The sequence below is a fragment of the Zingiber officinale genome, chromosome 8B, assembly GCF_018446385.1.
Source record: "Zingiber officinale cultivar Zhangliang chromosome 8B, Zo_v1.1, whole genome shotgun sequence".
NCBI classification, from domain to species: domain Eukaryota; kingdom Viridiplantae; phylum Streptophyta; class Magnoliopsida; order Zingiberales; family Zingiberaceae; genus Zingiber; species Zingiber officinale.
The window spans coordinates 21,383,872-21,405,639 of NC_056001.1; the positions used below are offsets into that span (position 1 = coordinate 21,383,872).

The following is a 21,768-nucleotide window of genomic DNA, read 5'->3' on the forward strand; positions in this document are numbered from 1 at the left end:
TCTGACGTTTAAGTCAATCTCCGACGAAGCAAGAAGAAGAAGAAGAAGAAACGAGAACTGTAGCGCAATAGTAGAAATCGCGTGTAAAGCATACCTCTGCTAATACTTGGGTCCCCTTTATTTAGAGCTTCGGGAGCGCGCGTGCACGTTTCCCAAGATGAGCACGCATCTCAAAATTTTCTCTGAAAAGACGTGTCTCTAACACAGTATCTTAACGGACTGAGCATATTTCTGAAGTGACAGTGGAAGCTTTTGTCGTATGATCTTCTGTCTGATCATGTCACCTGTCAGCAGCACTAGCTCCCAAAAGGATGTCTAAGGATGTTCTGCTGTGTCTGTTGCTTGGCCGCCCGGTCAAAATTCTGCTATCCCTGCGCTCTCTGCTGTCACGCCGAGCGAGATAGCCGCTTGGCTAAAAGTCCCCTGTCCAAGTGTCATCCGTTGCTGGGCCGAGCAGGATGGCGCTTGACCGAAAGCCCACTGTCCATATGCTCTATTGCTTGGCCGAGCGAGATAGCCGCTCGACGGGCAATTCACTGTCCGTGTGCTCGGCTGATGTCAAGTTTGTTGCTAGGCCGTGCGGAGGAGCCGCTCGGTTCGGCTTCATCTTGTACTTTGAGCATCGATTTGATTATTCTTTGTACCAATAGGTTGGTGTTTAATCCCTGATCGGAGTATGATTCACCCTACCGGCCAATATCATCAACCCATTGACCATCTTAACTTTGACCTCCTGTGACCTCTACGTGGCAACGGAAACGGGAGCCCCTCATTATCACTACATCAAAATATATATATATATATATATATATATATATATATAGAAAAAATAATAACCAGAAATGTGTCAATAAATTTTGAAATAACCAATTCGGTCCTATAAAAAATTTTCATCAACAATTAAAATAAATCAAAAAATATTTATAACAAATGATCTATCAGTCTAATATTTATAAGTCAATTGTTCATTAAGAAAAATTTATTAATTAATTTATTAAAATTTAGAGTTGGAGAAGATGACTGCTGTACTATTACCCCACGGTGCCTTTTAGATTTCTACAGATTCGCACATCTTCTCCAATTAACTAACACCCCCTCGATCACCTGTGGCAACAACTACACGAGAGCCTCTTTTGAAAAGTGTCAGTTTCTGAGTGTAAAAATTATACTTATAGGCGAACACAAAATTTATATATATACCTTTTCAAACATCACATGGGGTATTTGAATTTTGAAGCAGTGAACAAATTAAGCCCGTCCTATGTTTTTGGCTGTTTTGCTGATGTTATCGTTGTTACGTCAGAACTCACTGGACGAGAGCTTCCAGGATGGTTCCCTACGGAAGGAAAGAAGGTGGCGATGCTGCATGAAAAGAACAGATCAGAGACGCAGCAGCAATGGCAGTGTGGAAGGACGAGTTAGTGCAACCAGAGTGGAAGTCCAAAAGGCAGTCAGTGTGAAAGGATGAGGCACGGCACAGGTCAGGTGTCATTTTCTGTGTTCCACGGTCCAAGCAGGGTACTGTAATGTGACAGCGTCCACTCCATTCATATCTGCCTAGTGAGAACGTCCAGTTAATGGCCAAGTTTTTCAACAGGAATGGGAAGGGAGAAGGAAGGAGATTGAAGGAGTGCTAAGTAAACATATGTATATTGGTTACTATGTTCTCTAAGTAAAGCTAAGTGAGGGACTAAATAGACTTTTAAAAAGTTGGAAGTTATCATTCAAACGTTAAACAGTAAGTCTGGAAGGTAAATAATCATCTACAGGCAATCTTGCTTGAATTATTTAATCGGTAAATTAATTGCTATGAATCCAAAATCCACAAGAAAATAAATAGTGGAAACAGACGGACAATATGAAAGAGACCATTCCATCCATTAATAAAGTAGTGAACGTAATCAACAGCAAAAGGCACCCTCCACTTGGGAGTCTCCTCTCTTTTAACATCAAATGCTTTCATGATAATTGCAAATATAACGACAGTGCCTATAAATTTAATAGGATTTTTTTTAACATTTTTTAATTATCTTTGAAGCAGAAAGAGCAGTCTAAGCATCATGGTGGTGTTAAGGAAATGCAGCCTAACAAGGTTTTGAGACCATATGTTAAGGAAGTGAAGGTATTAAAGATATCAAGTTCAATCTACCATTATTTGCATGGAGCATAAAAATGCAGCTCTCTAGTGATACTAAGATTTTGGTTCTTCACGTGTCCAAAATCATTAATTTCACTTTGAAGCAAAATAATGGGTGGAAATTGATTGTGTTAGTACCTGCCACCTCTTATGTAAAAGCAACTTCATGATCAAAAAATGGCTTTTAGATTATGTTCTCTGAGCTGCATCCGGCACAATGAGACCATTTTCGGTACTAAATCAAATAAAGGCTTCACGCAAGTGTGTAGGTAGCTTTAGTTCAGAATCCAAATCCCCGAGAGGTGAGAAATAATGATCAACCATGTCTTCTGGTACTTTGTCCAATGTTGGGGGATCCCACTGCATTGTATATGGTTAGAATCATGGAATCTGTGATAAACACCACATGAGAAATTGAACTATGTGAAGCACCACTGTAGATACCTTAGGAGTGAAGTCCTTGTTGACCAGCCGTGCTCGGACACCCTATACAAACATAAGACATACAAACCCTCAGGAACACTAAATATATTCTCAGGAGAAAAATGAGTACATTACCTCAAGGAAGTCATGAGAAAGTGGCTTTGAGATCCCATGAAGAGACATTCTGTACTCTCGAACAAGGCATTCATCAAGAGTCTGAAATCTGCCTTCTCTTACCTAGTAAATTGTAGAACTAAATTTCAGGTCGTAATAACAAATTACAACTCATTTAATCCTAGCACGAGGCTCTAGAAACTCACCGATCGTAAGGCGACTTTTAAACTCAATGGAGAAGCTTCTTTCAATTTCTTTAATGCAACAGTACACCATTCTTGCTTTGATCTGGCTGCCTCAGTCTCCTGTTAATGACAAACGAGTAACAAATAATGTTGCACCAGAAAGGCAATGTTAGTAAATCTAGTGTCTAGATTTATAAGGCTAGTTAGTACTTGAGAGTGAGTCACTTGACATTGTTTTAATTTTGTGAGAATACGAACTAGAAATCTAAATGACTGATCCATGTTTGTAATTGATTGGTGATTGTTCAGATGAATAATATGATGGATATTATTAAAAAAAAAAAGAGGTTGAAGAACTTGCTTAATTACTGCCAAGCTTATTAAAAGGTTGATGAGTGTAATTGATAGTTATACAAACAAACTATACCTCCATAAATTTAATGGAAGAGTAACATTATTTACTATTCAAATATCTAGTAAATATAATGTACATAAAAGAAGATTGAATAAGGTTTTGCTTGAAGAATGAAGCAGGCAAGCTGAAGGTTTTTTTTTAATACATGTCACTGTAAAAATATAAAGGTTTAGTGCAACAACTATCAAGCAAATTGTTCTCTTGAATAGTTTGCTTTAAATAAAATCAATCATAGAAACAAAGTAGTAAAACCTGAATTGTGATAAAAAATTGGGGATAAACACAGGTAAGTAGGTAACGAACAATGCATTGATTAAAATTCAAAGATGCATTTTTTGAAACTGTATTATCTTAAAAACGTGGGTGTAACATGTTATACTTTATGAACAAAACTGGTCCTATATAACATTATAACCTAAGACTTTTTTTGGCTAATAACTGAACCATCATACTGACTAACATGAAGGTAGCGTGCACAAATTTATCACTAAATAATCTACAGAGATCAAACAGATTGAGGGAAAGCTCACCAAAGCATCCAAAATTTCTTCAACTGATTCAAGACCAAAACATTTATCTATTACCTCCAGCCTGCAGGAGGGGGAATAATCCAACTTCAAACAAAATTCAGTAGATCAAAATTATTTTAGATATTACAGATGAAAAGAACTAGCAAAAGTACCAATACACCTTGTAAAAAGGACTTAATAGAAATTATAAATAAGAACGATTGACAAAATGGAATATGCATGATATACCAAAAAGGTAGTAAAATAACAAATTTATACATTAGGCATCCCATTGTTTTATGTAGGTTGTACTTCATTGAATTAGACACAAATTTTCATGTATATTACGTACTTGAAATGATGTAACTGAGAACATATACAGTTGTCAAGACCAGTTTATACCAGTACAAAACGCCCAAGTTTTATTGGTGCAAGAAAAGGCTAATACAATTTTTCCCGAGAAATGGGTTCTCTTACAAAGATAGTTGAAAACTCAGGATTCAAAATCATCACCTACAAAAGAATTAAATTTGATTACAAAACAGACGAAAAGAATTATAATTTGGCCAGGTTGAGGGTGAAAATCCATGAGATCTGAGGAAAATTGGCTGAAGAAGGATGATACAAAAAAACTCAAGCATTTAGCAAACTTTTTGCTAATCCTAGCTTGAATCCAAACAATCAAGCATGAGAGGGCAAGAGAGTCTTCTTCACACTCTTGAATTCCAATGCAAATTTCTCAACCTTGCCACTAAAGATTATCATGAGATCAATGATTATTAACCTTGTTGATACTCATAAACAACTACTTGCAAAATCTGTGTCTCGTCTTTCTTTCAAAGTTGACTGAGAGAAGTTATTGTTGATTGGGATAAATCATATATAAACATGATTTGGATGTGATTTAGGTCCCAATAAAGCCCTATAGTATGAGATATTAAACAATTATCTAGTTTTATTCAATAGCTTTATAGTAATAAATATGATTTTAATATTTGTTATAGTACAATTCGATTTTACTATTTATCATAATACATTTTTGTTATTTATTCGTTCCGAATTAGTTGATATGATTTATTATTTATTAATGATCCAATACATTTACAACTATATTAGAGATCTACTATTACCTAATACTTCTCACACATGATTTTATCAAATAATAAAAATAATATGGTATAGTTACTTGATTATGATAATTATATGTCATTACTAATATTATGAATCTATCTAGTATCACTACGATAACTTTATTAGTTCTAATATTTATTGTTTAAGATACAAGTTAATTATATAAAATTTGATGAGACTTTGTGTATAGTCTTATTATGATTGAACTCAAACTGTTATCTCATATATGAATTGCTGGTAGCTTTTTTTGACAATTTCAATTTTCTACCAATCCTGCTGGTCTGATGCCACACGGTATGGTGTAAGAAAAACATGCAAATAATCAATTGGATTGATATTTGAAAGAGTACGTAACCTTTTGAGGGCAAATACCTGTTAACAATGCTATTCTTATCTGGATAAACAATATCACCATAAGTTGAAAGGGAAGTATCTATTGTTGAAGGATCATCAGTGATCAACTTAGCTAGACGTTCATCAACCCAATCAAGCCTCTATCACCAAGAAAGAAGTTACATAGTAAGGAAACGGAAAATTGCACAAAGATAAATTTTCAAAATGGATCAGAGAAACACACGGCGCTTATTGTATAGTGTGTAGCAAGGCCAACTGCAAGCATATCAATGCCATTAAGTCTTTCACCTGTCAAGGCCAAATATTCCCCTACAGAAAGATAATAACTAGACTGTGTTTACTCTTAAGGAAAGAAAAAAGACAAGTGGCAATAATTGGTCAAGAAAGAACTGCGAGAATATCATAAAAATTCAAGACCAACTTAAACAATGCCTATAGGATGTCAACCTTGCTAGCCATTTAAATACAAAGGATATTCATGATCACAGAAACTCTAGTAACTTCCACTTTAGTATATCCAGATTCTTATTTTGTGTGAGAAAAAATTTCATGGACACCTAAATATTAATGAATTATATTCCCATGAAATTGAACAAATCTATATGCATGACAATCACATATAGGGTACTTGTAGGGCCACCAGGTATGAGCAGCAAACAATAAGTGTAAAGGATCAGATATTGGCAGAATAAACATGAATAGAGAATAAAAAATTTGTTACGCAACACGGGAGTAACATTGTAAAAAGGTCATACCTATATGACCAGTTAGATGTGACAAGTAGAAGGAAGCTCCAGCATCAGGATGGAAGCCTATATGAATTTCTGGTGTAGAAAACATCTGAAATTGTTCAGGGAAGTTACTATGCATTGCAAAAAATGTAGCATATAACATGTGGCAAGGCATAGTGTGTAGTAAGGCAAACTGCAAGCATGTCAATGCCATTAAGTCTTTCACCTGTCAAGACCAAATATTCCCCTACAGAAAGATAATAACCAGACTGTGTTTATTCTTAAGGAAAGAAACAAGACAAGGGACAATAATTGGTCAAGAAATTGTTTAGAGAAAGTAGTGGAGAAAGTGAAGAAAAAACAATAAGCCTATAAGGAATTATATATTTGTAAGACGAGGAAAATTTTAAAATATAAGTACCCCGTTGAGGTTTTGATGTAATCAACCACGCTAGAGTTAGGTCCTGTTGTGTTTTGATGCCCCGTGTCTGAAAGACGCAGCTAGTGAGAAAGACGGCACGAGAGAGAGTCGACGGGCTCGGTGCGTCCGATGGACGAGGTGCTGCGGAAGAGTACGCTGGCGAACGAGAAGGAAGCGCGCAACGGTTCCGAGGGGCGAAAAGCTGGAGCGGAAGACTGCTCGAAGGCCGGAAAATGGGTTCGGATGAGTCCTATTCCGGATGGCCGAAATCACTCAAGCGAGCGAAACCGGAACGGAAGGCCCGGACTGTGAAGTCAACAGGGAAGTTGACTTGGTCCGAGCGCTTGGACTAAGTCCAGGCGCTCGGATCACCTGGGCACCTCGCCCCGGGGGAGCTGGAACAACACCTCCAGGCGCCCGGAATTGAAAGTTTATCGAAACACGCGTTGTCGCAATCCGGTGCGATGCGGATAAAATTCTATCCACGTCCAGGAACCTGGAACCCTTCTAGGCACCCCGATCTGGACTATAAATACAACCCTAATCCCAAAAGTTAAACAACACTTGTAATCAATTCTCTTCCTGTTTAGCTTTGTAATTAAGTGCTTCAACAGCTGTAAGAGACTTCTCCGCCTGAAGGAGATTTTTAGTGAGCTTTATTTGCCTTGGATTAACAATCACTTAGGTTGCAACCAAGTAAACGATCTGTCTCTCTCTTTCTTTAATTAAGTTTCTTTTTATGCAAGTGTTTCTTAATTTAAGTTGAAAAGACAAGAACGGTTTTATTTTTATTTTAGGCTATTCACCCCCTTCTAGTCGACCGACAAGGGACCAACAAGTGGTATCAAAGTCAAGACGCTTCAGAAGGACTAACTGCCGACTGAAGCAAAGAAACCAATGGTCGGTCCAAGCCTCATCCCACCAAAGTTCGAGGGAAAATTCGCGCACTGGAAACGCCGAATGGAGATATTCCTAGAAACCGACTTTGAAATTCTTTTAATAATCAAGTATGATTTTGTAGTTCCCAAAGATCAGCAAGGCATAGAAAAAGAAGAATATCTCTGGACGAAAAAGAAGCAAAGTGATTTCCTAATCAACAGTAGAGCAAAATATCACTTATTAAGTGTATTACCGTCTCAAGAAGTAAATCACATCAGCAAAAGACCTCTAGGAGTTCCTAGAACCCCACCAAGGAACATTCGAAGCAAAGCTCGCACGACGGGACATTCTTCGGAACAAGTTAACGAACATCCATCTGGAAAAAGATGACAAGGTAGTCCAACTCCACGCGAAGATCAAAGAGCTGATCACCAGACTAGGGCAACCTCGGTGAAACGGTTACCAACCAGGACTCAGTACGCTACGCGCTAAACGTCTTTCCCAGAATCCCTAAAGAACTTCGATCATAGACGCCTACTACATCTCGAAGGACTTGGAGGTAAGTACCCTAGAGGGCTTGTTTTCAACTTTAGAATTATATAAGACTCGATGTGCAGGTACAACAGTAGAGTCAAGTCAGAATCTAGCATTAAGAGCCACCAAGAAGGACAAACCCGAGTTGGAAGGAGACCAAGAAGCGTACATAGTAAGAAAGTTTAAAAAAAGTTTTAAGCCTAATAAATTTAAAGAATTGCATAATAGAAAAAATTAATGAAATAGAAGGAAGGTTCAATGCTACCGGTGTCAAAAAGGACATATAAAGGAGGATTGCCCGGAGCTCAAAAAGGAAAAAGGTAAAGGCCCCAAGCAAAACAAGCACAAGAATCTCAAGGCCACTTGGGATGAAAGCTCGTCATCTGAGTTAGAAATAGAAGCATACGCCTAGCGCTGATAACTAGTATTATCAAGGATTAAATTGGTATTTTAAATACCATAAAGATCAAATTAGAAAGTTATCATCAAAATATATTCCTAAAAGATACTTGATCAATCCAGTAGAAAGAAATCTATATTGGGTTCCCAAATCTAGTAGAAGGGGAGCCTTGACGCAACGGTAAAGTTGTTGCCATGTGACCAAAAGGTCACGGGTTCGAATCCTGGAAACAACCCCTTGCAAAAAGCAGGGTAAAAAAGCAGGGTAAAACTGCGTACAATGGATCCTTCCCCAGGAGCATCGTGCACCGAGTTGTCTTTTTTTTTGTTTACCATTTGCAGAAAGAAAATTAAATGTTTAATTTCTTTAAAACGCTTTGTCTAGAAGTGGTTGTTATTCCAATATCCAAGAAGGCCTAGTGTCTCGCCACAACCTGGAAGTCAATTATTGAAATGAATGTTTAATAGACTAATAGTTAAATAGTTAACTGTTATAATTTTTTTTTAATTTGCCCAATCTAAAAATATTTGATAATTACTCAAAAAAGTAATTTTTAACATTTAAGTTTTTTTTTGGAATTTATTTTTCTGCTTAACTCGTTTGTTCAAAATTTTATATCTGCTTTATATATGTCTATTCAATCCCTATTAAAATTTTCAGAATCTTTCAATACTTAAAAATATTTTTCAAATTATGCTTTTTTCAAAATTCGTTTATAACTTATTAAAGTCAAGATTTTGTCGAAATTTAAACTTTCATGATTTTTTGGATAATCGTTATAATAGTATTTTCCCTTAGACTTTGTTTTAGACTTATTTCAAATACCCCATTTTGTATGTGATCAAAAGGGGAGAAGTGGAGGTTAGTGTAAGGGGAGGATATTCATTTAATTTTTCCGCATCGCAAAATTTATTACTTGGTTATTAGTTGTCTGTGTTCCTTTTACCCTAACTTAACTTGGGTAGTTCACATAAAAAAGGGAGAGATTGTAAGTATCCCGTGAAAGTTTTGATGTGATCAACCAAGTTAGAGTTAGGTCATGTTGTGTTTTGATGCACTGTGTCTAAGTGTGCAGGAACTTAGGAGCACAGGAAGTCGAGCAAAAGACGTAGCTAGCGAGAAGGACTGAGAGTCGATGGGTTCGATGCGTCCTAGGGATGAGGTGTTGCGGAAGAGTACGCTGGCGGACAAGAAAGAAGCGCGCGACGATTCTGAGGGATGAGAAGCCGGAGCGGAAGATTGCTCGAAGGCCGAAAAATGAGTTCGGGTGAGTCCTATTTCGGATAGCCAAAATCATCCAAACGAGTGGAACCGGAATAGAAGGCTCGGACCAAGTCAATAGGGAAGTTGACTTGGTCCGGACGCTCGGATCACTAGGGCGCCTCACCTCGGGGGAGCTGGAACAACACCGTCTGGTCCGGGAGCCCGGAATTGAAAGTTTATCGAAACACGTGTTGTCATGATCCGATGTGACGCGGATAAAATTCTATCCACATCCAGGCGCCTAGAACCCTTCCAGGCGTCCCGATCAGGGTTATAAATACAGCCCTGATCGCAGAAGATAAACAACAGCACTTGTAATCAATTCTCTTTCTGTTTAGCTTTGTAATTGATCGTTTCAACTGCTGTAAGAGGCTTCTCCGCTTGAAGGAGACTTTTAGCGAGCTTTACTTGTCTTGAATTAATAACCACCTAGGTTGTAACCAAGTAAACGATCTGCCTCTTTCTGTCTTTAATTAAGTTTCTTTTTATGCAAGTGTTTTTTAATTTAGCTTGAAAAGATGAGAAATGTTTTATTTTGGCCCAGAAAAAAATTAAGAAAGTAGTAAATCAAGCAAAAATAAATAAAACTTTTGAATAATTATATCAAAAATTGGATACAAAAGAAGGGGAAAGAGATATTTATATAATAACTAAAATGAGAAAAAGAAAAATAAAAGATCTTATCCAAATAAGATGTATTAAAGATGAATACAATAAAGTACTAGAAAATCATGGAGAAATAAAAGAGCAGCTTTTTAATGAAAGTTTAGGTGACCATCTTCTCTTAGGTAATTTAAGTAGATCAAATGATTATAGAAATTTAAATTTTTATAATAGAATTCTGAACAAAGTAAAACTTAAATTCTCGTGTATTGAGAACCACGAGTTAGGTCTTTATATAGAAAAGAAGGCATACACCAAAAGACAAAAATACCCCTATAATTATTCTAACACTCCCCCTCAAGCTTGAGAATATAGATCATATATACCAAGCTTGTTACATATGTAATCAATTCGGGGACCTCTAAGTGACTTAGTGAATATATCTGCTAGCTGATCATTTGAGTTGACAAAACTAGTAGATATTTCTCCAGATATGACTTTCTCTCTGACAAAGTGACAGTCAACTTCAATATGCTTTGTTCTCTCATGAAAGACTGGATTTGAGGCAATATGCATAGCGGCCTGGTTGTCGCATATGAGTGACATTTGTGTAACCTCTCCAAACCTTAGTTCCTGAAGCAACTGTTTTAACCATATAAGTTCTTGACTGGCTATAGTCATAGCTCAATATTCTGCCTCTGCACTGGATCTCGCCACAACATTCTGCTTTTTACTTTTCGAAGAAACAAGATTACCTCCGACAAATATACAAAATCCAGAAGTAGATCTTCTATCAAAGGGAGATCCTGCCCAATCTGCATCAGAATACCCCACAATTTGAGTATGTCCTTTGTCTTCATATAGAAGACCCTTTCCTGGTGCACCCCTGATATATCAAATAATGCGAGTCACGGCATCCCAATGTTCTTTGCACGAAGAGTTGAGAAACTGACTTACTACACTTACTGCAAATGAGATATCCGGACGAGTGACAGTAAGGTAGTTTAGTTTCCCTACTAATCGCCTGTACCGTTCAGGATCTGAAAGAGGCTCCCCCTGATTTGGCAGGAGTTTGACATTAGGATCCATGGGATTATCGACTGTCTTTGAGTTTAACATTCCTGTTTCTTCCAAAATATCCATTTCATACTTCCTTTGGGATATAATGATCCCATCTTTAGCTTACATCCCTAGAAAATATTTGAGTTTGCTGAGATCCTTGGAAATGTTTAAAAGGTGTTGTTTTACTTGTGAAATCCCGAGATGATCATTACGATATCATCAGCATAAACCACTACATAGATGCAACCGGTAGATGAGTGGCGATAAAAGACAGAATGATCGACTGAGTCATGTCAAACTGTTGAATTACGGTACTAAATCTCTTGAACCGTGCTCGGTGATTGCTTGAGACCGTATAAAGATTTCCATGAGCGACAACGCAAGACCAACAAAACACGGAGGTTGCTCCGTGTAGACTTCTTAGTAGGTCACCATGTAAGAATGCATTTTGATGTCAGTGATGAAGGGGCGATGGCGGTGCGTGATAGGCAGAAAAAGGCGGAGGACATCTTGGCGGAGAAAAAGTATCTCCATAATCGATCGAATACAGTATAGCCTTTAGCGACAAGGCGAGCCTTAAGTCGATCAACCGTGCTGACCGACTTTCACCGTAAACACCCATCGACAACCAACCACTGACTTCCCAGGAGGTAGAGGAACGAGGTCCCAAGTCCCACTGCTCTGTAAGGCACTCATTTCATCAAGCATAGCCTGTTTCCATCCTGGATGGGCAAAGGCATCACCTGCAGTCTTTGGAAGAGAAACAGACGACAAGGAAGACAGACAATAATAATAGGATGGTGAAAGATGATGATAGCTTAAAGAAATATAGTGAGGTGAAGGATTACGAGTAGAACGTATACCCTTTCGAAGTGCAATAGGACATCAGAGGCAGGAGATGGGACCGAAGGAAACAACGAAGGACTTGGCTCCAAAGATGTGCCTGGCGATGTCGGTGTTGGTCGTGTGGCGAGCGAGGGGCGTTGATAAACTGCGAAAGGAGGAGGCGAGTGGAGATGATAGGCGCCTCGGAGGACAAAAGATATTCTTGGTGCGGTGGAGAGGAGAAACCTCGGCTTGTGAAGTGGAAGGACCAAAAAAAGAAAGTGACGCAAAGAGAAGTACCGACGAAGAGTAGGGGAATAACATTTGTAGGGGTGTCATTCTGGGTCGGGTCGGGTTGGGTCGGGTTGAGTTTTTTTTTAACCCAACCCGAACGACAACCAAACACCTCAACCCGAACCCGACCACCCGATCGCCAACCCATATAAAAAATCAAACGATTTTTGGTTTTCCTATAATTCTTCACTTTTATCTCGATATTCCATCATTATCATAATATTAATATTAAAACATCTAAATTTTAAAATAAAATTTGATTTAACTCTAAAAACCCAAAACCCTATATTTAAGTCACAACCCGAACCCGACCCGAAAATTTTTTACTCTCGACCCTCGAACCCGACCAGACCGAATCGACCCAACCCGATTTTTTCGAGTCGGGTTCGTTTTACACCCTACGTTTGTACCCTTTACGAGGTGGGTACCGAACACACACTTATGAGGCCGGGAGAGGTTTGTCGATCTGGGATCGAGCGTATAGAACCAGACCCGGGTGGTAGAGGATGAAGGGATTGATGCGGATAAAGTACCTCGTGAGGTATTTTACCCTGGAGAGTGGTGGAAGGCATGCGATTGATGAGATAACACGCAGTGCGCCCCAAAACGATGAGGGACGTGAGAATGGAGAAGAAGAGTCAGTGGTCTCGAAGATGGCGATTCTTGCGTTACTGCACCCTATACGTTAAGGGTATGAGGCGAGGCGTGCGATCTGACACACGTGAGATGTCGAAGCTACTGGCGGGTGAGCAAATACTCGCGTGCGTTATCACTTTGCAAGTTCGAGAGGAAGTGCAATTGAGTTTTATTTCAAGGAAGAAGGATTGAAAATGAAAACAATTCTGAACGATCCTTCATCAGATATAACCATGTACAATGGGAAAAATCGTCTATAAAAGTAACAAAATACCTTGACCCCATTGTAGAAGAAACACGACTCGGACCCCAAACATCAGAATGAACCAAAGCAAAAGGAGACATAGCCCGACTCTCAATGCGAGGAGAAAAAGAACTACGAATATGCTTACCTAATGGACACGACTCACAAGATAAAGACTCTAAGTGAGAAAGACTAGGATGTAACTGTTTCAATTTATGAAGACCTGGATGTCCCAACTGAGCATGAATAAGTAGCGGAGATGCCGCCGCCGAACCAACAAAAGAAGGTTGTTGAAGTCGATATAGGCCATGGGATTCACATCCGAAGTCAATCATTCTCCCCGTACTCCGGTCCTGTAAGGAAATAGATGTGTTAGTAAAAGAAATGACACAATCAAGAGATCGAGTAAGTTGACTTATTGACAATAAATTAAATGGAGCGCCGGGAACATAAAGAACATTATGAATGGAAAGAGATGAAGAAGGATGAACAATACCAATACCCAGGGATTGAGTTTGAGAACCATTGGCCATGGTGACCATTGGTAGAGTACCAGAAGTAGTGAGAGAGGAAAATAGGGATTTATTACCAGTGATATGATCGGTGGCCCCAGAATCAAGAACCCAAGGACCCGAAGAACGAGATATGCCAGCAAAGGAAGTACCAGCGTGTGCAATGGTAGCAGTGGAACCAGAAGCCTGACGATCCTCAAACCATTTCAGAAAGTCAGTATAGGAAGGTGTTGGAGTCGAATCAGGTGGTAACTGTGAAGTGGAAGCTGAAGAAGCAACAGAACTCTGAACGATCTGAGCAGCACGAGGAGGACGACCATGTAGACTCCAGCACTTATCAATCGTGTGTCCCAGTTTGTGGCAATGATCACACCAAGGGCATCCTTTGCCACCCTTGCGAGATGGAGGTCCTTTGTGTCGAGAGACCAACGCTGACGAGTCGGCAGGTATCGTCAAGACTTTGGCCGGGACACGGAGAAGAGTCGCCCAGATATTGTCCATGGTAGCTTCTGTGGGGCTACCCAGGATCTGATCACGAACATGAGAATAATCTGTGGGCAGACCATATAAAGCCAGAGACATAAAAAATTTCTTCTGATTTTCAAGCTCTTCAGCAGGATTGGCCGCAAGTGGGAGCAGTTCATTGAAATCACAAAGAAGACTAGAGACTGAACTCAGATAAGTTGACATTGAATCCTTAATTTGATGAGCGCTGAGAATGGTCATGAGATCTTCACAAACTTGATAGAGTCGCCGAGAGGTGTTTGTAAAGAGTTGTTGAGCCTGTGTCCAAACAGCTTTACAGGTTTTGTGAGTACGGAAGACATCCCTGAGAGATGGATGGATGGTGGCTCGGATAATACAACACAACTGAGCGTCAACCTTCTTCCACAAAGGACGATCAGCGTCTTGAACATCTTCTTCAGTTTGAGTGAGATGTGTCTTATACCCCTGTCCAACAAGCCAAAGTTCAATGTGAGATGCCCAGGAGATATAATTTTTACCATCAAACTGCTCGGAAGAAAGGGGTGCAGTAATATGGTTGGTAAAAATTGAAATATCTGGCTTTGGGGCGCTAGATGTAGCCATGAATAGATAAACTGAGCTTGCTGGTGACAGAGCAGGTTCAGAGGTGATGTTGGCTGCTGGTGACAGAGCAATAGCAGAGACAAACTGAGCTTGCTTCTTCGACCAATTTATAAGCAAATTGCAGAAAACCAAAATGCTGAGATATTTTCTGCAAATACTCTCCTTGTTATTCTAGGAGCACGAAAGGGGAACCTGGGCGTAGGGAGACAGGCCGGCAGATCCAGATGGGTCGGCAACAGAGAGAGCTCCTCCTTGATTTCCTCGAAGGGCTGAAACAAGAGTCCAGTCAAGGCCTGGCCTGATTCGGTGGCTGCTAGGGACGTCGAGCGCCTCCTCATCCTGGGCGCAGGGGTTCGTGCTCCTCTCCCGCGAGGGATCAGAACGCGAGTGGAAGAGGAGGCGCGAGCTCAGAGAGGAGGCGGCGAGTCTTCTTCTGCGGCCGCGACTGTTCCTCGGAAGGAATCGGCGGAGGCGGTGTTGGGCTGAGGCAGCGCGGCGTCGAGCGAAGGTGGAAAAACAGGGGTTCGTGCTCAAAGAGGAGGCGACGAGTCTTCTTCTGCGGCCGCGACTGTTCCTCGGAAGGAGCGGATGAAAATCGCGAGGGAGGCGGCTAGTCTTCTTCTACCGCGCTGCGTCGGGCGGATGAAAATCGCGAGGGGGAGTCGCTGGCAGCCGCTCGGAAGAAAGACGGCGCGGGTAGAGGAAAGACGGCGCAGGGTAGAGGAAAGGAATTAGGGTTTTAACTTGGCTCTGATACCATGAACAAAGTAAAACTTAAATTCTCGTGTATTGAGAACCACGAGTTAGGTCTTTATATAGAAAAGAAGACATACACCAAAAGACAAAAATACCCCTATAATTATTCTAACAAATTCAAATTTCAAAAGTAAAATAAGTTTTAAATGGGATGCAAAATGAAAAAGTCGTTAAACCAAATGATATTTCGATAGAGGTATGGAAGTGCCTAGAGAAACAAGGTATTAAATGAGTTACAAAATTATTTAGCATAATATTAAAAACAAAAAAAGTGTCTGATTAATTGAGGTTAAATACTCTATTTCCCTTATATAAGAACAAGAGATACGTATACAATTGTGCAAACTATAGAGATATTAAATTAATGAATCATACTATGAAACTTTGGGAAAGGGTAATAGAAAAAAGATTAAAGAAGGAGATCATGGTGGTCGAAAATCAATTTGGTTTCATGCCTGGAAGCTATACATCTTCTCATGCAACTAATTGAAAAATATTGGGAGCAAAAGCAATGTCTACACATAATATTCAGTAACTTAGAAAAAACTTATGATAAAGTTCTTCAGAAATTATATAGAGAATTTTAGAAAAAAAATGTATTAGCGTAACATATATTGAACTAATTAAGATATATATAAGAATATAACGACCAAAGTGAAAACTTGATTAATTGAAGCATTTCCAATAAAATAAAGTTACATCAAGGATCAACTTTGAGTCTATGGACGAATTCACTGAATACATCCAAAACACAGTACTATGGTGCATGATGTTTGTAGATAATATTGTTTTAGTAGATGAGACACATAAAGGAGTAAATGCTAACTAGAATCTTGGTGGGAAGCACTAGAAGTGAAAGGTTTTAAGCTTAGTAGAGTAAAGACAGAATATATAGAATTTAAGTTTAGCAATATTAGATGTAATGAAATAATTGTTAAGATATCTGAAATTGAGAGCTTTAAATATTTAGGATCATTTTTGTAAAATGATGGAGGGATCGAGAAAGATGTTTTACATAGAATATAAGTCGGTTGGAATGGAAGAGGGCGTCATATGTTTTATGTGATCGTAAAGTACCTCTAAAATTAAAGAAAAGTTCTACAAAACGGCAGTTAGACCTACTATGTTATATGACGTTGAATGTTGGGATATGACTCGAGCACATGAGCAAAAGATAAGAGTTGCATAGATGAGGATGTTAAGATGGATATGTAAACATATAAGGATGGGCAAAATAAGAAATGAGAGCATTAAAGAGAAAGTCAGAGTTGCATCTATTGAGGGAAAATTACGCGAGACACGTTTAAAATGGTATAGACATGTACCAGTTAATAAATGCTCCAGTTAGGCGATGTGTGACTATGACAAATAAGCAAATCAAACGAGGAAAAGGAAGATCAAAATAGACTTAGTTAGCAACAATAAAATAAAATAAAATTTATTTAAGTATAGATGATGATATAGTAGAAAATAAAGTTCAATGGCATAGAAGGATCCATACAGTCAACCCCACCTAGTATGATATGACTTGGTTATGTTTTGTATAACATGTGGCAATAAGTAGTTGATCATGACTAGTAAAGGTTAGGTTTGAAATATTTAAGTCACGGCTTATGGATCTTTACTTCTGACTGTGCAAGAAAATTAAAAAAAAAACAGCTTATCTTAAAAATTATGAAAAAGTAGCATCATTATATCAAGAAGATAGAACTCATACAGTCTTATCTGTTGCAACACGAAATGTTCCAGGAATTGAGACTCCCGCTCCACCCCCCATGGTAACACCGTCTAGAATAGCCACCTGCAAGAAAGATTAAACACCAGAAGAATTTCACAAAGAGAGACGACAAATATGGAAAAGTATAGAACAAAAGAAAATATCACTAAAAATAAAGGATTAAAGGAACGGGGAAAAGAACAAATTTTATAAGCTAAAACATTATGTGCACAGAACATTGTCAAAAAAAAGTGTACTATTACCATGACAAAGTTATGGAAGATATATCATCAAATGGTACAGCAGCTGAGGTTAAGAAATTTAAAATAAATAAATTAAATTAAACTCAAATCATGTCTATGGTCTTCAGGCTCTAAGTATCCTTTAAAATTACCTAGTTCTCTAGAGCAAAGCACACCTCAGAAAATAACTACTATTGCAGATAGAAAAAATGATCATGTTTTGAATTTTTTTACAGGTTAGATCAGCAAACTTCATAAAGCTTTATATAATCAAATACTGATGTGATAAACCTAATCTTCTAACTCGGCAACACTTGAGTCAAGCATTCTGATTTTTAGGTCAAAGAAAAAAAATTAAAATGATGTACAATGTTCGCAATAAGAGCACCAATCCTCCTACTTCTAAACCTAAAATTTTATGAGAAGCGAGAAAAAACCTAATTCATACCTTAAAATATCTACTTGCAAAATGGCAATCAAAGTGCAAAGAGTTTCAGGTTACACTCACATGAGGCTTTAAATAGGTCCCTAAAGTATAAATAAACATGTATAGATTCCTGAAAAAGTCCTTGCACACTTCCACCTTGCCTGCACAAGAAAGCTAAATGTCATAAGAAAACCTCAGTGACTAGCAAAATAAATTGTCAAAGTAACATATTAAATTGACGTATATGGTCTGACACAGAATTAGAGAAAATTCCAACTGTCCGTGTTTCCACCAGTGTAAGGATTGGGGAGTGGATAGGACTGTTATACAAGCTATAATTTAGTTTGTCTGTTACAAATGTTGAAAGACACATGCACCGTAAGGTGACAAGGTCTTTGCTCCTTGAAAGTGCTAGGAGCATGGACAGATCAAGTGAGAAATGGGAAATAATATGCATATTCTATAAATTAATTGATTTCAAATAGTTGATACAAACATGGGTTGATGATTATAATAAATCAATTATGAATTAACTAAATAACTAAATTTAAGTTTGCTGTTATTATTTATGAATAGCAGATACTAAGTATCATAATTAAGATATTATAATACTATCAAATTCAAATTTTACTACATTATGTAATTCATTCATTATAGTAGATAACAATACGTATTTATAATTAATAAATTAAAAATATTATCCTTGAAAATCCTAGACTTAGGATAGTATTAATATAATACTTAATAACTTATATATCTGGATAGCTAATAACTAATCCATGTTTCTTGGGCTAGCATCTGACATGGGTGTGGATCCAATGAACCATCTCTCTAAGAAATTTTATACATTATTAATAAATATATTAGGTGTCAATATCCAACATGTACCGTACAAAGGGAAAGATGCATAGTTCTTTGCAATATGAAAAATTCTCTCTTCTCTGTTATTTTTTATTGTCATATCAATACCAACACCCACTAGTGTAGATGTCTACAATATTTACGGCCTACATAAATATTTGAGGATTATTCAAACCAAGAAGGTACCTTCATTAAGTAATTGATAAAGAGCAACAACATCACCGCCAGCACAAAATGCTCTACCACTACCCTTCAGAACATCAAAACAACACGAGTTTCAGCTTTGATAATAAACACTTAAAATTTCTTAGGCAAGAAAGTTCACAATGATTAATGATGATAAAGTAACTATAGTAAGTTAGATGGTCCTATGAAAGTGAGAACTCACTTTCATGATAACAAACCCAATATCTGGGTTATCCTCCCATGACTCATATAGCTTTTTCAACTGAATTGCCTGAGAAATAGAAATAACAATTAACTTTAATCTAAGTCAAGCAAAAAATGAACATAATCATATTAGGAAAAGTACCATATTTGTTGTGAGGGCATTGAGATTAGAAGGCCGATTGAGGATAGCAGCGCGGGTGCTTGCCTTACCCTCCACGAGCACCTGAATCCAACAATAGGAAGCAAGAGAAGATGTCAAATGAGAGTGAAAACGAAGTTAATGCTGGAGGCTGACCTCATTATGAGGTTGATCATCGTGGGTAGAGACGAGTCTCGTCGTAGTAAAGAGAGGACAGCGGATGGTGGAGAGGGACCTCCGGACTTGCGCAAGGACTTTGAATCGTTGCATATCCACAATATACAATGCAATGATCACCGCCCGTCACTTAGAGTTCTAAAAGAAACAATAAAAGGATATTTGTTTATTTATGGCATCTAACAAGATTGTTTATTGTTGAGCTACATCTTAAAGCCTGCAAGCTTAAGGAACTGTTGTTATATTATTGCATTGCTTCAAAAGAAAAAACAGTTCAGTCATTGCTTATGAGCTTAACTGATTAAAGTTCATGAAGATAATTTGTAAACAATTCATGAATAAAGCTTCTCCAATCTTCATTAGTGAATAGTTTAAAACAAAAGGCTCATGAACCTTCATAATTTCTACAAGTGTATACAATGCACATTAATTTTCTTATTTACTTTGGTTGTTTTATTCAAATATATAAAGTATATCAAACATATGTATGTAGAGATACATAATACACAAATCAAATGACCCATTCACGGCCTGTTTTATGATAAAATATATTAAAAAAATTATTTGATCTTTTTTCGAAATATATTACATAATTTCAATATAATCAAAATGTAAATTTCTAAATATATAAGCTCTATTATTTAATCGCTTAAAATAATCAAAAAATAATTTTTTTTACATCAACTCCCAGCCCTAAAACCTTTGGAATTCCAATGGGATAAAGCTAGTGTAATTTATTGATTCTAATGTAAAATTAAAAAAATGGAGAAGAATGAAAAAGTCCTCAATAATTGGCATAAGTTCTTATGAAGAAAATAATTAAATTATTTTGAAAAACAAGTTTTAACAACTCATGCAATTAGACAAAAATAATAAAATAGAAAATTTATATAAATATGTAAAGATAAATAATATAAGGAAATTAAATGTATGAGCATATTTGCAAATTGCATGTTGACAAATGGATAAATATAAGCTTCACGATAAGTTATTGGGTAAGAGCTGCATAAGTAAATAAGAAATGAAATGAAAAAAAAAAAAAAAAATAGAACTATGTCCCTTGAGAGAATAGGGCCGAGACTATAGCAGCTGGAGAAAATTGAATGTTCAAGGAGATAGTCTGGCCTACGAGTAAGGGAGATCGGCCTTCCAGATTAAGGCCACGAACGACCTGCATATCGGTGGGAAGACTGACCTACGGGAGAGAGTTCGATGACCGACGGAGGGCGTCCAGGGAGAGAGACTGGCCTGAGTGGGGAAATGGGAAGACTGGCCTGAGAGAGAGGCGGCTGGGAAGCTGACTGGGTCGGGCAACCTGCGGCAGGGCGGCGGCGACTTCGACTGCGCCGTTGGTCTCCAAAGCAAGAGGGAAGGGGCTAGGGAAAGACAATTAGCAGTTCGGCTGCGGGCCATGAAAAGAAAATAAAAAAGTGAAACTTAGAAGTACCAGTATTGTCAAAACACATTCAGATTTTTTATTTTTTATTTTTTATTTTTTTATTTTTAAATAAATAAAGTTAAGATGCATTTTAATAACATTAAAATTAGTCAAAAATCAAATCCCTTAAACTGATGGTGTGAATCATGATGGATAAAATAAATCTAGAGGTAGGGGAAGGAAAACAAATTTACAATCTACTATGTTTATTCACCTTCATCCAAAGAAAAAAAAAAACTTAATCCCTTAAACTATTTACTTAAAAAATAAAAAGAAAATAAAATTATTTATTGATCAAAATATCCTATCCTTCTCAACCTAAGGACTATAGAATACTTAAAATATTCTTCCTATTGTGTGTGACATATAATTTTAAATTAATATTTATTTTATTTTGATAATTAAAAATTATTATTAATCAAAATAAAATCTACAATTTTAAATTATCAATATTATTTTTAAAAATAATAATTATTACAATTCAACATTACTTTGAAACCAAAAAAAATTATTATCAACTAAAATATTAAAGTACAAATATAATAAAATTATTACCAACTAAAATATTAAACTACAAAAAATATTAATCACAAATATTACTTAAAAATAGTCTATAAGTACGATAAAAATAGTCTATACTTCATAGTAAATTACAAAGTTTGTACTTCATGATATCAAAATAAGTAGCTCACTTTTTTATACTTAATATATATTCTAGAGCTTTGTAAAATTGTGGCTATCATGTTGACATAACTGATCAAAATTAGAAAGAGAATATCATATTTAGAAATTCCAATCTCTTCTCCGGTGGTCATCCCATGAAAAGCATAATTTTCTCCTTGTTCTCTCCTAAAAATAGA

At 37.3% G+C, this 21,768-nt stretch overlaps 1 protein-coding gene across 2 annotated transcripts; it reads right to left on the reverse strand.

Annotated features, from left to right (window-relative positions):
- Positions 1–1,939: 1,939 nt before the first annotated feature.
- Positions 1,940–20,879, reverse strand: LOC122015064 (3-hydroxyisobutyryl-CoA hydrolase-like protein 2, mitochondrial). Of its 2 annotated transcripts, none has more exons than XM_042571718.1 (15): positions 20,666–20,879; positions 19,450–19,608; positions 19,297–19,377; positions 19,153–19,221; positions 18,951–19,014; positions 17,985–18,064; positions 17,235–17,318; positions 6,024–6,108; positions 5,492–5,556; positions 5,287–5,408; positions 3,805–3,865; positions 2,881–2,979; positions 2,696–2,797; positions 2,582–2,623; positions 1,940–2,497 (listed from the first exon to the last, which is right to left on the reverse strand). In XM_042571718.1, exons 2-15 carry the CDS (start codon positions 19,561–19,563, stop codon positions 2,378–2,380), a joined length of 1,188 nt encoding a protein of 395 aa, XP_042427652.1. In that variant the 5' UTR covers positions 19,564–19,608; positions 20,666–20,879; the 3' UTR covers positions 1,940–2,377. The 2 variants fall into 2 exon arrangements, with proteins under 2 accessions (XP_042427652.1, XP_042427651.1); XM_042571717.1 differs by having other exon boundaries at positions 5,492–5,577.
- Positions 20,880–21,768: the final 889 nt, after the last annotated feature.